This window comes from Halichoerus grypus, chromosome 5 (genome assembly GCF_964656455.1).
Source record: "Halichoerus grypus chromosome 5, mHalGry1.hap1.1, whole genome shotgun sequence".
NCBI classification, from domain to species: Eukaryota; Metazoa; Chordata; class Mammalia; order Carnivora; family Phocidae; genus Halichoerus; species Halichoerus grypus.
Window position 1 is genome coordinate 133,849,802 of NC_135716.1, and position 12,543 is coordinate 133,862,344.

General features: G+C 32.0%; 1 protein-coding gene across 2 annotated transcripts in view; it reads left to right on the plus strand.

Moving 5' to 3' along the window:
- Positions 1-12,543, plus strand: part of DNAI4 (dynein axonemal intermediate chain 4) — an 88,947-nt gene that overhangs the window by 25,248 nt on the left and 51,156 nt on the right. For both annotated transcript variants that reach the window (XM_036077677.2, XM_036077678.2), the window contains exon 6: positions 2,149-2,288. In XM_036077677.2, coding sequence (XP_035933570.1) covers positions 2,149-2,288 — 140 coding nt within the window. The remainder of the gene's footprint in view (positions 1-2,148; positions 2,289-12,543) is intronic.

The window sequence follows — 12,543 nt, forward strand, 5'->3', positions numbered from 1 at the left end:
CTTTATCTCTGATAATATGCCTTGCTCTGAAGTCTACTTTGTCTGAAATTAATTTAGCTACTATAAATAGAGTATTGATAGTTATTCGGATTATTTAGATTCAAATATAATTTGAATATGACTCATAGTACTAAAAAATCCATCATTAAAATATTTTTAGGGCATTATTCTTATCCAGATATTAACCTAGAATTGTTTTGGACTATAGAATCTAGTACAAATAGATCCTGAATAACATACTTTGAAACCCATAAGACATAAAGGGAAGCTCTTAACACCAAAAAAAGGAAAGGAAAGAATAACAAATGGATAAATAAATGATCTGAAATCAGAGAGGGAGAGATGCTAGAAGCAAATGTTAAAATTAGCACATGGATCTAGAGTTCGTTAAGTCTTGGGTCCCCCACAAATTGAGAGGACGGAAAGAGATATTTTTGTATTAATCAAAGACCCTTAAAAGGATTTCAGTTATCTCAAGTGATCCCAGGTCTCATAGCTACTATCATAAGCCAACATGAATTTTCTCTGGAGGAAATCATATCCCATTTAGGCTCTTAAGATTGCCTCAGATTGAGTTTGGTAAAAATACACCAAACCAATAAAGAAGCCATTATGAATGAGAATTAAAAGAAATAACAAATCCTATATCTACATCGTGAGGACTGTGGATAATGAGATTTTAGTAGGGCTACATTATGAGATATAGAATATAAAATATATGTGAAATATTTAAGTAAAAGATAAAGCTAACACCTCACTAACATTAAGAAACTATCAAAATGATGACTCATATTTGCAAAAACATCTAAAAAGAACTGTAAAATAAAGTATGCTTATATAACTGTTGAAACTAAAAAGTAAATGTTAAATTTAAACAAGGCATAATTGAACAGAGATTTAATAAGTTGAAACATAGATCTGGATAAATTATACAAAATAAACCTTGGAGATAAAAATGTGATATAAAGTATGAAAGAGAAGTTAAAAAAAGACATCAACAATAGAATAAAGGTCCAACATGCATCTGGTTAGTTTCAAAAAGTCAAAATAGGAAGAATGGAGGAGAGGAACTATTCAAAAAGAGGGGGTAAGGACTTTCCGAAGCTCTTAAAAGACACCATGTCACAGAAACAGGAATGCATTTTTAAAAATATCCAAAAAAAGAAGTTGTGCGTTGTACTGATACTCCCGGATATCAAATGTTAAAAGATTTTAAAAACAGAAGAAAAAAAGAAAGAAAAAACATATCATCCACAGAGAAACAATTAAACCAATAGCATTATTAGGGACAAAGAAGTTTACTTCATAATGACAGGAAGGTAAAAATAATTCTAATCTTGAATACCCCTAATAAAATAACCTCAACATATATGAAGCAAAAATTTAAAACTTGTTAAGTTTCCTATTAAAGTAGATTTAAACATGCCTCTCTTAATTACTGTATGTCAACCAGATAAAAAACTCACATAGATACAGAAAATTTGAACCAAAAACATTTAATGATCACAACTCTTCATTCAACAATTAGAGAACACACACTCTTTTCAATCACACACGGAACATTTATAAAAATCATCCATGCACAAGACCATGAAGCAAGGTTTCAAAAATTTCAAAGAAATAATACCATACAAACTAAGTTCTCTGGCCACAAATGGAATTAAGTTAAAAATTAATACATAAATCTCAATGAAAACATAAATAATATTCATACACACATTTGGAAGTTAAAAAGCACATTTTCTAAGTTCCTCATGAATCAAAGAAGAAATCATAATAGAAATTTAAGAAATACTCAGAATTAAATAATTATGAAAATAATACCTACAGGATGACACAAAGGTGGTACCTTAAGGGAAATGTATAGTTTTCAGTGTTTATAACAAAGTTCATAAAACCTATCTGGAGATAGTGCTAGCGTATTGTTTGTGGGCACTGAAAGTAGTAGGGATGCTGGGAGGTACAGTAAATAGAGTCCTTCGGAGGTAATTCAGTGCAGTCTTTCCCTAAAGAGTTTTTTGAACTCTCACTTAACGTTTGGTGCAATCCACATTAAAGAAGGTAATTTTAAAGAGAAAACATAATATAAAGAGGTAATATCTGTGGTAATAATTTTTATTAATGAGTTGAATATACTTTTTTTTATAGTCGGAGAAACAAGAATTATGAGACTCTTTGTAGAAATAGATTAGGCAATGACTTATATGTTGAAAGGATGATGCAGACTATTAATGGAGCTCCAAAGAACAAAGAGGTTCAATGTGACAAAATCGTAAAGGAAGACAAAGGTAATTTATATTTTATTCTGCTTGATAAATGACCATATTTTAATATACATTCTTTGAGTCAGTCAATTAACAAATGAATGTTGAAACATATAAAGCAAAGATAGAAATACTTTGGCCAAATCACAATAGTAGCTAGGTACTGTAATCTACAGCTTTTAGAATTTGACAAATAACGAGTAATAAATATACATATAAAAGATTTAGATAACATAATTACCAATTTTGATTTTTATAAAAACTCTATCATAGAATTTTATACTCTTCGAATGTTTATGAAACATTTAGAGAAACTGTCTGCTTACTATTTCACAAAGAGTATCAACCACAACTAATTACATTTAAAATGTGCCAGATACTATTCAAGGCCTTTCACATATATTAACTGGTTTAATCCTCACAACAACCCTACGAGGTAGGTGCTATTGTTACTCTCCGTTTTGGAGGAAGAAACAAGCAAAGAGAAGTTAGCCAACTTGCTAAGGTCACTCAGCTAGTATGGCACACAGTAATACCCTCAGACAGTCTGGTTCTAGAGCTTGTATCCTTTACTACACTTATTGTCTTTCAATGTTTAACAACCCTGCATGGCCAACAATCTGCGAAGTAGGGCCAAAAAGGTAATTAGAAGAAAGTTTTTAATTTTAATGACCTTTGTTGTTCAGCAAAACTATAAGCTAGTTCTTTTGAAAGATAAAAATAGACAAACTTCTAAGCAAGTACTAAATCAAGAAAAGGGCAACTTATAATTAGTAGGAAAGCTTTATGGCATCTTTACTCACTCTTGCCATACTCCCCTTCCCAACGTGGTGATGATCTTTAAAGACAGCAGTCTGCCTTCCCAGTTTGAGACCCTGGCCTCTGGTTCCAGAGGGGACAGAGCAGACTTTATTCTTAACAGAGTTGGTTTCTCTGTTTCAACCTGTCTGGGAGCTACCTGAAGGACTGACACAGAGCACTTGTCTTATTATTATTTTTTTTAATTCAGCACTCTCTCAGGTGGTAAAGCAGCTGTGCATACTGCATTCCCCACAAATATTGAAAGGCAAATGAACAACTCATCTCTCTTAGAGTCAAGAGAATACAATGGAGTCAAATAAGAACACACTAAAAGCCTGAGAGAAAAAGCTAGAGAGGGAGTTTCTTTGGGAAATTAAGATATTGAAAAAGGCTTGCATATACAGGGAAATTTAGAAAGTCATGTGCATGACTAGGGCAGGATGCATGCTCAGAAAAGACTTGAAAATATTCTAATCTTTCACCTCTGGCTGATCTCTAGGCTCAGTACAAGCAGGACGTGAAGACTAAGGCATAGTTGTAAACAGGCTGGCTAAGCATTAAAGGAATACCTTAACACAGACTCAATCTGCAAAGACTGGGAGTTTTTTTCCCCTTTTTTTTCCTTTTCTCTTTGCTCTCCTTTTTTTCTGATGTAGGGAGGAATTCAGGTGTTCAAGGAAATATCTGTCAGGACACTTGCTGACCAAAAGCCAAAAAGCAAACACTTCTAAGATGATACATGACAAAGAATAAAGTCTTTATAAAAATAGTTTAGAAACATCACTAAGCAAACAAACAACTAGAACCCACAGCAAACTACAAAAACAAAACCCAAGGACCAAGAAGAATCTGATTTCCAGAGTTACCACATTATTATACTCAAAATGTTCAGTTCTCAAAAAAAAATTACAAAGGATAGAAAGAAATAAGAAAGTATAGCCCGCTTAAATAAGAAATTAACAGAAACTCTTCCTGTGGAAGTACAGACTTTGTATTTATTAGCCAAAAACTATATCAATTGTATTAAATATTCTGATAAGGCTAAAGGAAACTATGGGCAAAGAGCTAAAGCAAACCAGAATGATGTACACACAAATAAAGAATATGAATAAAGAGATAGGAATTATAAAAAGAAACCAAACAAATTCTGGAGATTAAAAGTACAATAATTGAAATGGAAAAACTCACTAGAGTTATCAATAGCAAATTTGAGCAGGCAGAAGAAGGAATCAGCAATTCTTAAAAGACAGGTCAATTAAAATAATCCAGTCTGAGGAGCAGAAAGAAGAATAAAGAAAAATAAACACAGCTCAAAGGACCTATGTGGCTCCACCAAGCAAACCAACATACACATAAAGGGAATTTCAGAATGGTAGAAGAAAAAATAAAGAGGAACAAAAAATATTTGAGGAAATAATGGCCAAAAAACTTCCAAAATTTGATAAACGTCATGAATCTGCACGTCTAAGATGCTCAACAAACTCCAAAAAGGATAAACAAAGAGATCTACACTCAGGCACATTATAATTAAGTGTTGAAAGAGAATCTTGAAAGCAGCAAAAGAAAAGTGACTCATCATATACAAGGAATCCTCAATAGGATTACACTGATTTCTCAGCAGAAACCATGGAGTCCAGAGGTCAGTGGGATACCATACTTAAAGAGATGAAAGAGAAAACTCTCAACCAATAATTCTATATCCTTCAAATAATTCTCATGATGGAGAAATTAAATTAAATAATTAAGATTAAATATATTCCCGTGAAGGAGAAATTAAGATATTCCCAGATAACAAAAGCTAAGGTAATTCAGCACTAGAAAAACAGCCTTATGAGAAATGCTAAAGGAAGTCCTTCAGGCAAAAATGAAAAGACACCAGACAGTAACTTGAAGACATATGAAGAAACAAAGAATACTAGTAAAGGTAGCTATATAGGTAAATACAAAAGCCAGTATTGTAATTTTGGTTTATCTCTCCTCTATTTTTTTTGCAATATAATTTAAAATAAATACATAAAACAATAATTATAAATCTATACTAATAGGCACACAGTGTACAAAGATGTAATTTGTGACATCAACATAAAGTGGGTGTAATGGAGCTTTATAGGAGCTCCTGTATACTATTGAAGTAAGGTACTATTAATTCACAATAGGTTGTTAAAATTTTAAGAAATTACTTATAATTTCCAAGGCAACCACCAAGAAAATAACTTAAAAATTGCAAAAAAGAAAATTAGAAAGGAATCAAAGCAGAACACTATTAAAAAATCAAGTAAACACAAAAGAAGACAGTTATGGAAGAATTGAGGAACAAAGACATAAGACATAAGGAAGACAAAGAAAAATGGCAGAAGTCCTTCCTGAACAATAATTACTTTGAATAAATGGATTAAACTCTCCAATTGAAATGCAGATATTGATAGGATGGATTAAAAAAAAACTAAACATGATCCAAGTATATGCTATCTAACAAGAGACTCACTTTAGATCCACAGACAAAATATGTAAAGTGAAAGGTTGTATATAGCAACCAAAGAAAGCTGAGATAGCTTTACCAATATCAGACATAGTAGACTTTATACAAAATTGTTACAAGGGCCAAAGAACATTATATATTGATAAAAGATTCAATCCATAAAGAAGATATAACAATTATAAACATAAATGTACTTAACAAGAGAGCCTCCAAATATATGAAGCAAAAATTGATAGGATTGAAGGAAGAAATAGACAGGTCTACAATAAGAGTTGAGACTTCAGTATCCCGCTGTCAATAATGGACTGAACAACCAGAAAGATTGTCAATAAGAAAATAGAGGACTTGAATAATAATATAAACTAGACATAACATACATACACAGAACACACCATCCCCAAACAGTAGAATACACATTTTTTTCTCAGGTTCACATGGAAATCTCTCCAAAATACACCATTATGTTAGGCCACAAAACAAGAGGTAATAAAATTTTAAAAATTGAAATCTTTTCTGCCACAGTGTAATGACACTCATAATGTATAACTAAAGGAAAACTGGAAAATTTAAAAATATTTGGATATTAAGCGACACACTCTTAAACAACCATTGGGTCGAAGATGAAAGCACAAGGGAAATTAGAAAATATTTTGAGATGAATGGGAATGAAAATACAACATAGCAAAACTTATAGGATATAGTGGAAGTAGTGCTTAAAGAGAAATTTATAGCTGTAGATACATTAAAAAGGAAGATCTCCACTTGAAACTAATGTAGCATTATGTATCAACTATACTTCAATAAAAAATAATAAAAATCTCAAATCAATAACGTCACACCTTAAGAAATGAGATAAGGAAGATAAAACTAAACCAAAAGCCAGCATAAGGAAGAACATGATAAAAATTAGAGTTGAGATAAGCAAAATGAGAATAAACAGAGAAAAATCAATGAAACTAAAAGGTACTTTGAAACGATCAACAAAACTGCCAAAATTTTTGTTAGACTAAGAAAAAATAGAAGATTCAAATTACTAAATGAGAAATGGAAGTGGGGATATTACTACTGACCTTACAGAAATAAAATAGATTATAAAAAAAATGAACATCCATATGTCAATAAATTAGATAACTAAATGAAATGGACACATTCCTAGAAACTCACAACTTGTGAAAACTGACTCAAAAAGAAATATAAAATCTGAACAGAGCTATAATAAGTAAAGAGACTGGATTAATAATCAAAACTTCCTAACAAAGAAAATCCCAGGAGCACCTGGGTGGCTCAGTCAGTTAAGCAGCTGGCTGATTTTGGCTCAGATCATGATCTCAGGGTCCTGGGATTGAGCCCAGCTCCCTGCCTGTCCCTCTCTCTCTCTGCCCTTCCCCCCACTTGTGCTCTCTGTTTGTCTCTCTCACTCTTTCTCTCTCAAATAAATAAAATCTTAAAAAAAAAAAAAAAGAAAATTCCAAGACCAAATGGTTTCTCTAGTGAATTCTACCAGTCATTTAAAGGAGAAGCAACACCAACCCTTCAAAAAATAATTTTCCAAAAAAATGGAAGAGAACACTTAAAAATCATGAGGCCAGCATTACTCTGATACCAAAGCCAGACAAAGACATCGAAGAAAAGAAAACTAATACCAGTATTCCTTATGAATATGGATGCAAAAATCCTCAATAAAATACTAGTACACTGAATCAGCTCCACATTAAATGGATTATACAATATGATCAGTTGCGTTTATCCTAATGATGCAAGGGTGATTCCACATATATGTCAATCAGTGTAATACACATAGTCTTATGATAAAAATACTCAACAAATTAGGAATAGAAGAGAATCTTCCCAATCTGATAAATGGCTTTATAAAAACCCCACAGCTAGTGTTATACTCAATGGTCAAAAACTGGAAACTTTCCCCATAAGATCAATAACAAGACAAGGATAAAATAGATAAAATCTATTCTATCCAGACTGCTTTCTCGACTTCTATTCAACATTGTACTGAAAGTTTTAGTGTAAGCAATTAGGCAAGAAAAAGAAGTAGAAGACATTAAGTCAGAAAGGAAGAAATAAAAGTATCTTTATTCACAGTTGACATGATTTTAAGTATAGAAAATCCTAAAGAATTCACACAAAAACTATTAGAGCTAATACGTATGTTCAGTAAGTTTCAGAATACAAAACACACAAAATTCAGTTGCATTTTTATACACTATCAATGAACAATTCAAAAAGGCAATTAAGAAAATATTTGCACTTACAATAGCATCTAGAATAATAAAATACCTAGGGATAAATCTAACCAAAAAGGACAAAGACTTGTATACTGATAACTACAAAACATTGCTGAAAGAAATTAAAGAAGTCCTAAGTTAGTGAAAAGATATCCTGTATTTATGGTTTAAATGACATAATGTTAAGATGTAAATCCTCAAACCAATCTACAGATTCAACACAATACATATCAAAACCCCCAAAGATGTTTTGGAGAAATAGAAAAATAAATCATTCTATGGATATCAAAGGACCCTCCAAATAGCCAAAACAATCTTGAAAAAGAACAAAGTTCTTTTCACACTTCCTGTTTTGAAAACTTGCTATAAATTTACAGTGATCAAAATAGGGTTGTACTAGCATAAAGATAGGTATATAGACCAAAAGAATAGAACAGAGAGCCCAGAAATAAACTCACATATATGGGCAACTGATTTTTTGATAAAGGTGTTAAGACCATTAAATGGAGGAAAAATAGTCTTTTCAAAAATGGCGTTGGGACAACTGGATAGCCACATGAAAAGAATAAAGTTGTGCTCATACTTCATACCATCTACAAAATTAACTCAAAATGGAACAGTGACTTAAATATAAGAGCTAAAATGATAAAACTCATAGAAGAAAACACTGAGGTAAATATTTTTGCCCTTTGCTTTTACAATGGATTGCTTTTACAATGGATTCAGTCTACAATGGACTGAATGTCATTCAGTTTCATGACACTGAAAGCAGAAAGAACAAAAGAAAAAAATGGATAATTGGCTTTCATCAAAAAACCTTTTGTGCATAAAAGAACATTATCAAAAAAGTGAAAGGATGACCTACATAATGGGGGAAATATTTGCAAATCCTATCTCTCATAAAGTTCCAGTATCCAGAATATATAAGGAATACTTATAATCCAAGAACAAAGAGACAAGAAACCCAATTAAAAAATGGGCATCGGACTTAAATAGACATTTCTTCAAAGAATATATACATATGCCAACAAGCACATGAAAGTGTTCAACATCATTAATCATTATAGAAATGCAAGTCAAAACCATGAGTTACCATTTCTCACCCATTAAGATGACTATGATTAAAAATGGAAAATAGCAAGTGTTAACAAGGGTGTTGAGAAATTGGAGCCATCATACACAGCCAGTGGGAACGCAAAATGGTACAGCTGCCATGAAAACCAGTTTGGTAGTTCCTCAAACAATTAAATAGAATTATCATATGACCCAGCAATTCCATTTCTAGATATATAGAATTGCTGGATCATATGATAATTATATATAATATATATCCCAGAGAATTGAAAACAGGTAATCAAATACAGGTACACACATATTCATGGCAAAAGTATTTATCATAATCGAAAAGTAGAAACAACCAAGATGTCCCTAAGTGGATGAATGGATAAACATAATGTGTAAAATACATTCAATGAAATGTTATTCAGTCACAAAAAGGAATCAAGTACAGATACATGCTTTGAACAAATTCCTCTCTTCTACTCTAAAAGATGTCAGAAGTTTCTCTCTGGAGAGGAAAAAATCTAATCTATTCACCTACCGAAGGGTATCTTGATGGCTAGAAAGTTTTGGCAATTATCAATAAAGTTGATATAAACATCTGTGTGCAGGTTTTTGTGTAGACATAATAAGCTTTCAATTTCTTTGGGTAAATACCAAAGAGCATATTGCTGAATCATATGGTAACAGTATTTTTCGTTTTGTAAGGAACAGCCAAAGTTTCTTCCAAAGTGGTTGTGCCATTTTGCATTCCTGTCAGCAGTAATGGAGGGTTCCTGTTGCTCCATGTCCTCACCAACATTTTGTGTTGTCAATGTTCCAGATTTTGACCATTCTAAAAGGTGTGCAGTGACATCTCATTGTTGTTTTAATTTGTATTTCCATGATGACATATAATGTGGAGCATATTTTCATATAATATTTGCCATCTGTATGTCTTTAGTGAAGTGTCTGTTAAGCTCCTTGGCCCATTTTATATTAGGTTATTTTTTCTTCTTGTTGAGTTTTAAGAAATACATGTATATTTTGGACAACAGTACTTTATCAAATGTAGCTTTAGCAAATGTTTTCTTCCAGTATGTGGCTGGTCTTGTTATTCTCTTGACATTGCCTTTCACAGAACATATATTTTTAATTTTAATGAAGTTCAGCTTATCAGTTTTTGCTTTAGCAATCATACCTCTCATCTTGTATCTAAAAAGCCATCATTATACCCAAGGTCATCTGGATATTCTTCTATGTTATCCTCTAGGATTTTCATAGTTTCACTTTTTACTTTTAGGTCTATAATCAATTTTGAGTTAATTTTTGTGAAGGATATAAGATCTGTGTCTAGATTCTTTTTTGCATGTGGATGTCCTGTTGTTCCAGCACCACTTGTTGAAAAGACTTATCTTTATTCCATTGTATTTGCTTCTTTATCAAAGATCAATTGACTATATTGATGTGGGTCTATTTCTGGCCTCTATTCTAGTCCATTGAACTATTTGTCTATTTGTTCACCAATATCACATTGTCTTGATTGTTGTAGTTTTATAGTAAGTCTTCAAGTTGGGTAGTGTTAGTCCTCCAACTTTGTTCTTCTTCAATATTTATTGGCTATTCTGAGTCTTTTGTCTCTCCATATAAACTTAGAATCAGCTTGTTTATATTCACAAGATAACTTGCTTGGATTTTAATTGAGATTGCATTGATCTATAGACCAATTTGGGAATAACTGACATTTGGACAATATTGAGTCTTCCTAAACATGAACATAGAATGTTTCTCCATCACATGAATGATTTTGTACATTAAAGTTATGTGGTTTTTCTCATATAGATTTTGTACATATTTTGTTAGATTTATAGCTAACTATTTCATTTATGGGACAATAATGTAAATTGTTTTGAATTTCAAATTCCATTTGTTCATTGCCAGCATTTAGGAAAGGAATTTTGTCTTGGCTTTCATGTATTTATCTTGTATCCTGCAACCTCTCTTTAATCACTTATTAGTTCTAGGAGTTTTTGTCCATTCTTTCGTATTTTCTATATACACTAACATGTCATCTGTAAACAAAGACAGTTTTATTTCTTCCTTCCCAATTTGTATTTTATTTCCTTTTCTTGTCTTATTGCATTAACTTGGACTTCCAATATGATGTTGAAAAGGAGTGGTGAGAGGGGATATCCTTACCTTATTCCTGATCTTAATGAGAAGGCTTCTAGTTTCTCACCATTAAGTATGCTAGCTGTAGCTTTTTTTGTAGATGTTTTGATCAAGTTGTGGAAGTTCCCTTCTATTCCTAATTTACTGAAAGTTTTTATCATGAATGGATATTAGATTTTGTCAAATGCTTTTTTCTGAATTTATTGATACGGTCATGTATTTTTCTTCTCTAGACTATTGCTGTGATAGATTGCATTAGTTAATTTTTGAATGTTGAACTACTTGTGCATACCTGGGATAAATTCCACTTGGAATTTGTTGGATTTGATTTGCTAATATTTTATTGAAGATTTTGCATCTGTGTTCTTTGAGAGTTATCTGTCTGCTGGTTTTTTGGGGGGGTTTTTTGGTAATGTTTTTGTCTGCTTTTGGGTATTCAATGTTGGCCTCAAAGAATGAGCTAGAAAGTATTCCCTCTGTTTCTATCCTCTGACAGAGATTGTAGAAGATTTGTATAATTTTTTCCTTAAATTACTGATAGAATTTAGCAGTGAATCCGTCTGAACCTGGTATTTTCTGTTTTGGAAAGTTATTATTGATTCCATTTCTTTTTTTTTTAATTCAATTTCTTTAATTGATATAGGCCTATTCAGATTGTCTATTTCTTCTTGTGTAAGTTTTGGAAGATTGTGTCTTTCAAGGAATTAATCCTGAATTTCATTTGTGGGCATATAATTGTTCATAGTATTCCTTTGTTATCCTTTTAATGTCTATGGGATCTGTAGTGATGTCCTCTCTTTCATTTATGATATTAATCCCTTTTTTCTTAGTTATTCCAGCTAGAGGTTTATTGATTTTATTGATCTTTTAAAAAAAAACAATTTCTTGGGCGCCTGGGTGGCTCAGTTGGTTAAGCGACTGCCTTCGGCTCAGGTCATGATCCTGGAGTCCCGGGATCGAGTCCCACATCGGGCTCCCTGCTCAGCGGGGAGTCTGCTTCTCCCTCTGATCCTCCCCCTCTCATGCTCTCTGTCTCCCATTCTCTCTCTCTCAGATAAATAAATAAAATCTTTAAAAAAAAAAAAAAAAAAAAAATTTCTTGTTTCATTGATTTTCTCTATTGGCTTCCTGTTTTGAATTTCACTGATTTCTTGCTCTAATTCTTTTAAATTAAATTAAATTTTTAATTGAGATATAATTGACATGTAACATTGTATTAGTTTCAGGCATATAAAATAGATATTTGTATATATTGTGAAATGATCACTACAAAAGTCTAGGGTAGGAAACCTGAACTGTAATTGATGCATTGCTAGAGGCTCACTGTGAACAAGTCTGAGAGTTAAAAACTCCAGGGGCATCCATCATAGGGAAGTCCCCACTATTATATAACATTATTTTTTTTTTTGGTGGTAAGAACTTTTAAGATCTGTTCTCTTGGCAACTTTAAAATATACAATATAGTATTATTTTTCAAATTTAATTTAATTTTATTACGTTATGTTAGTCACCATACAATGCATCATTAGTTTTTGATGTAGTGATCCAT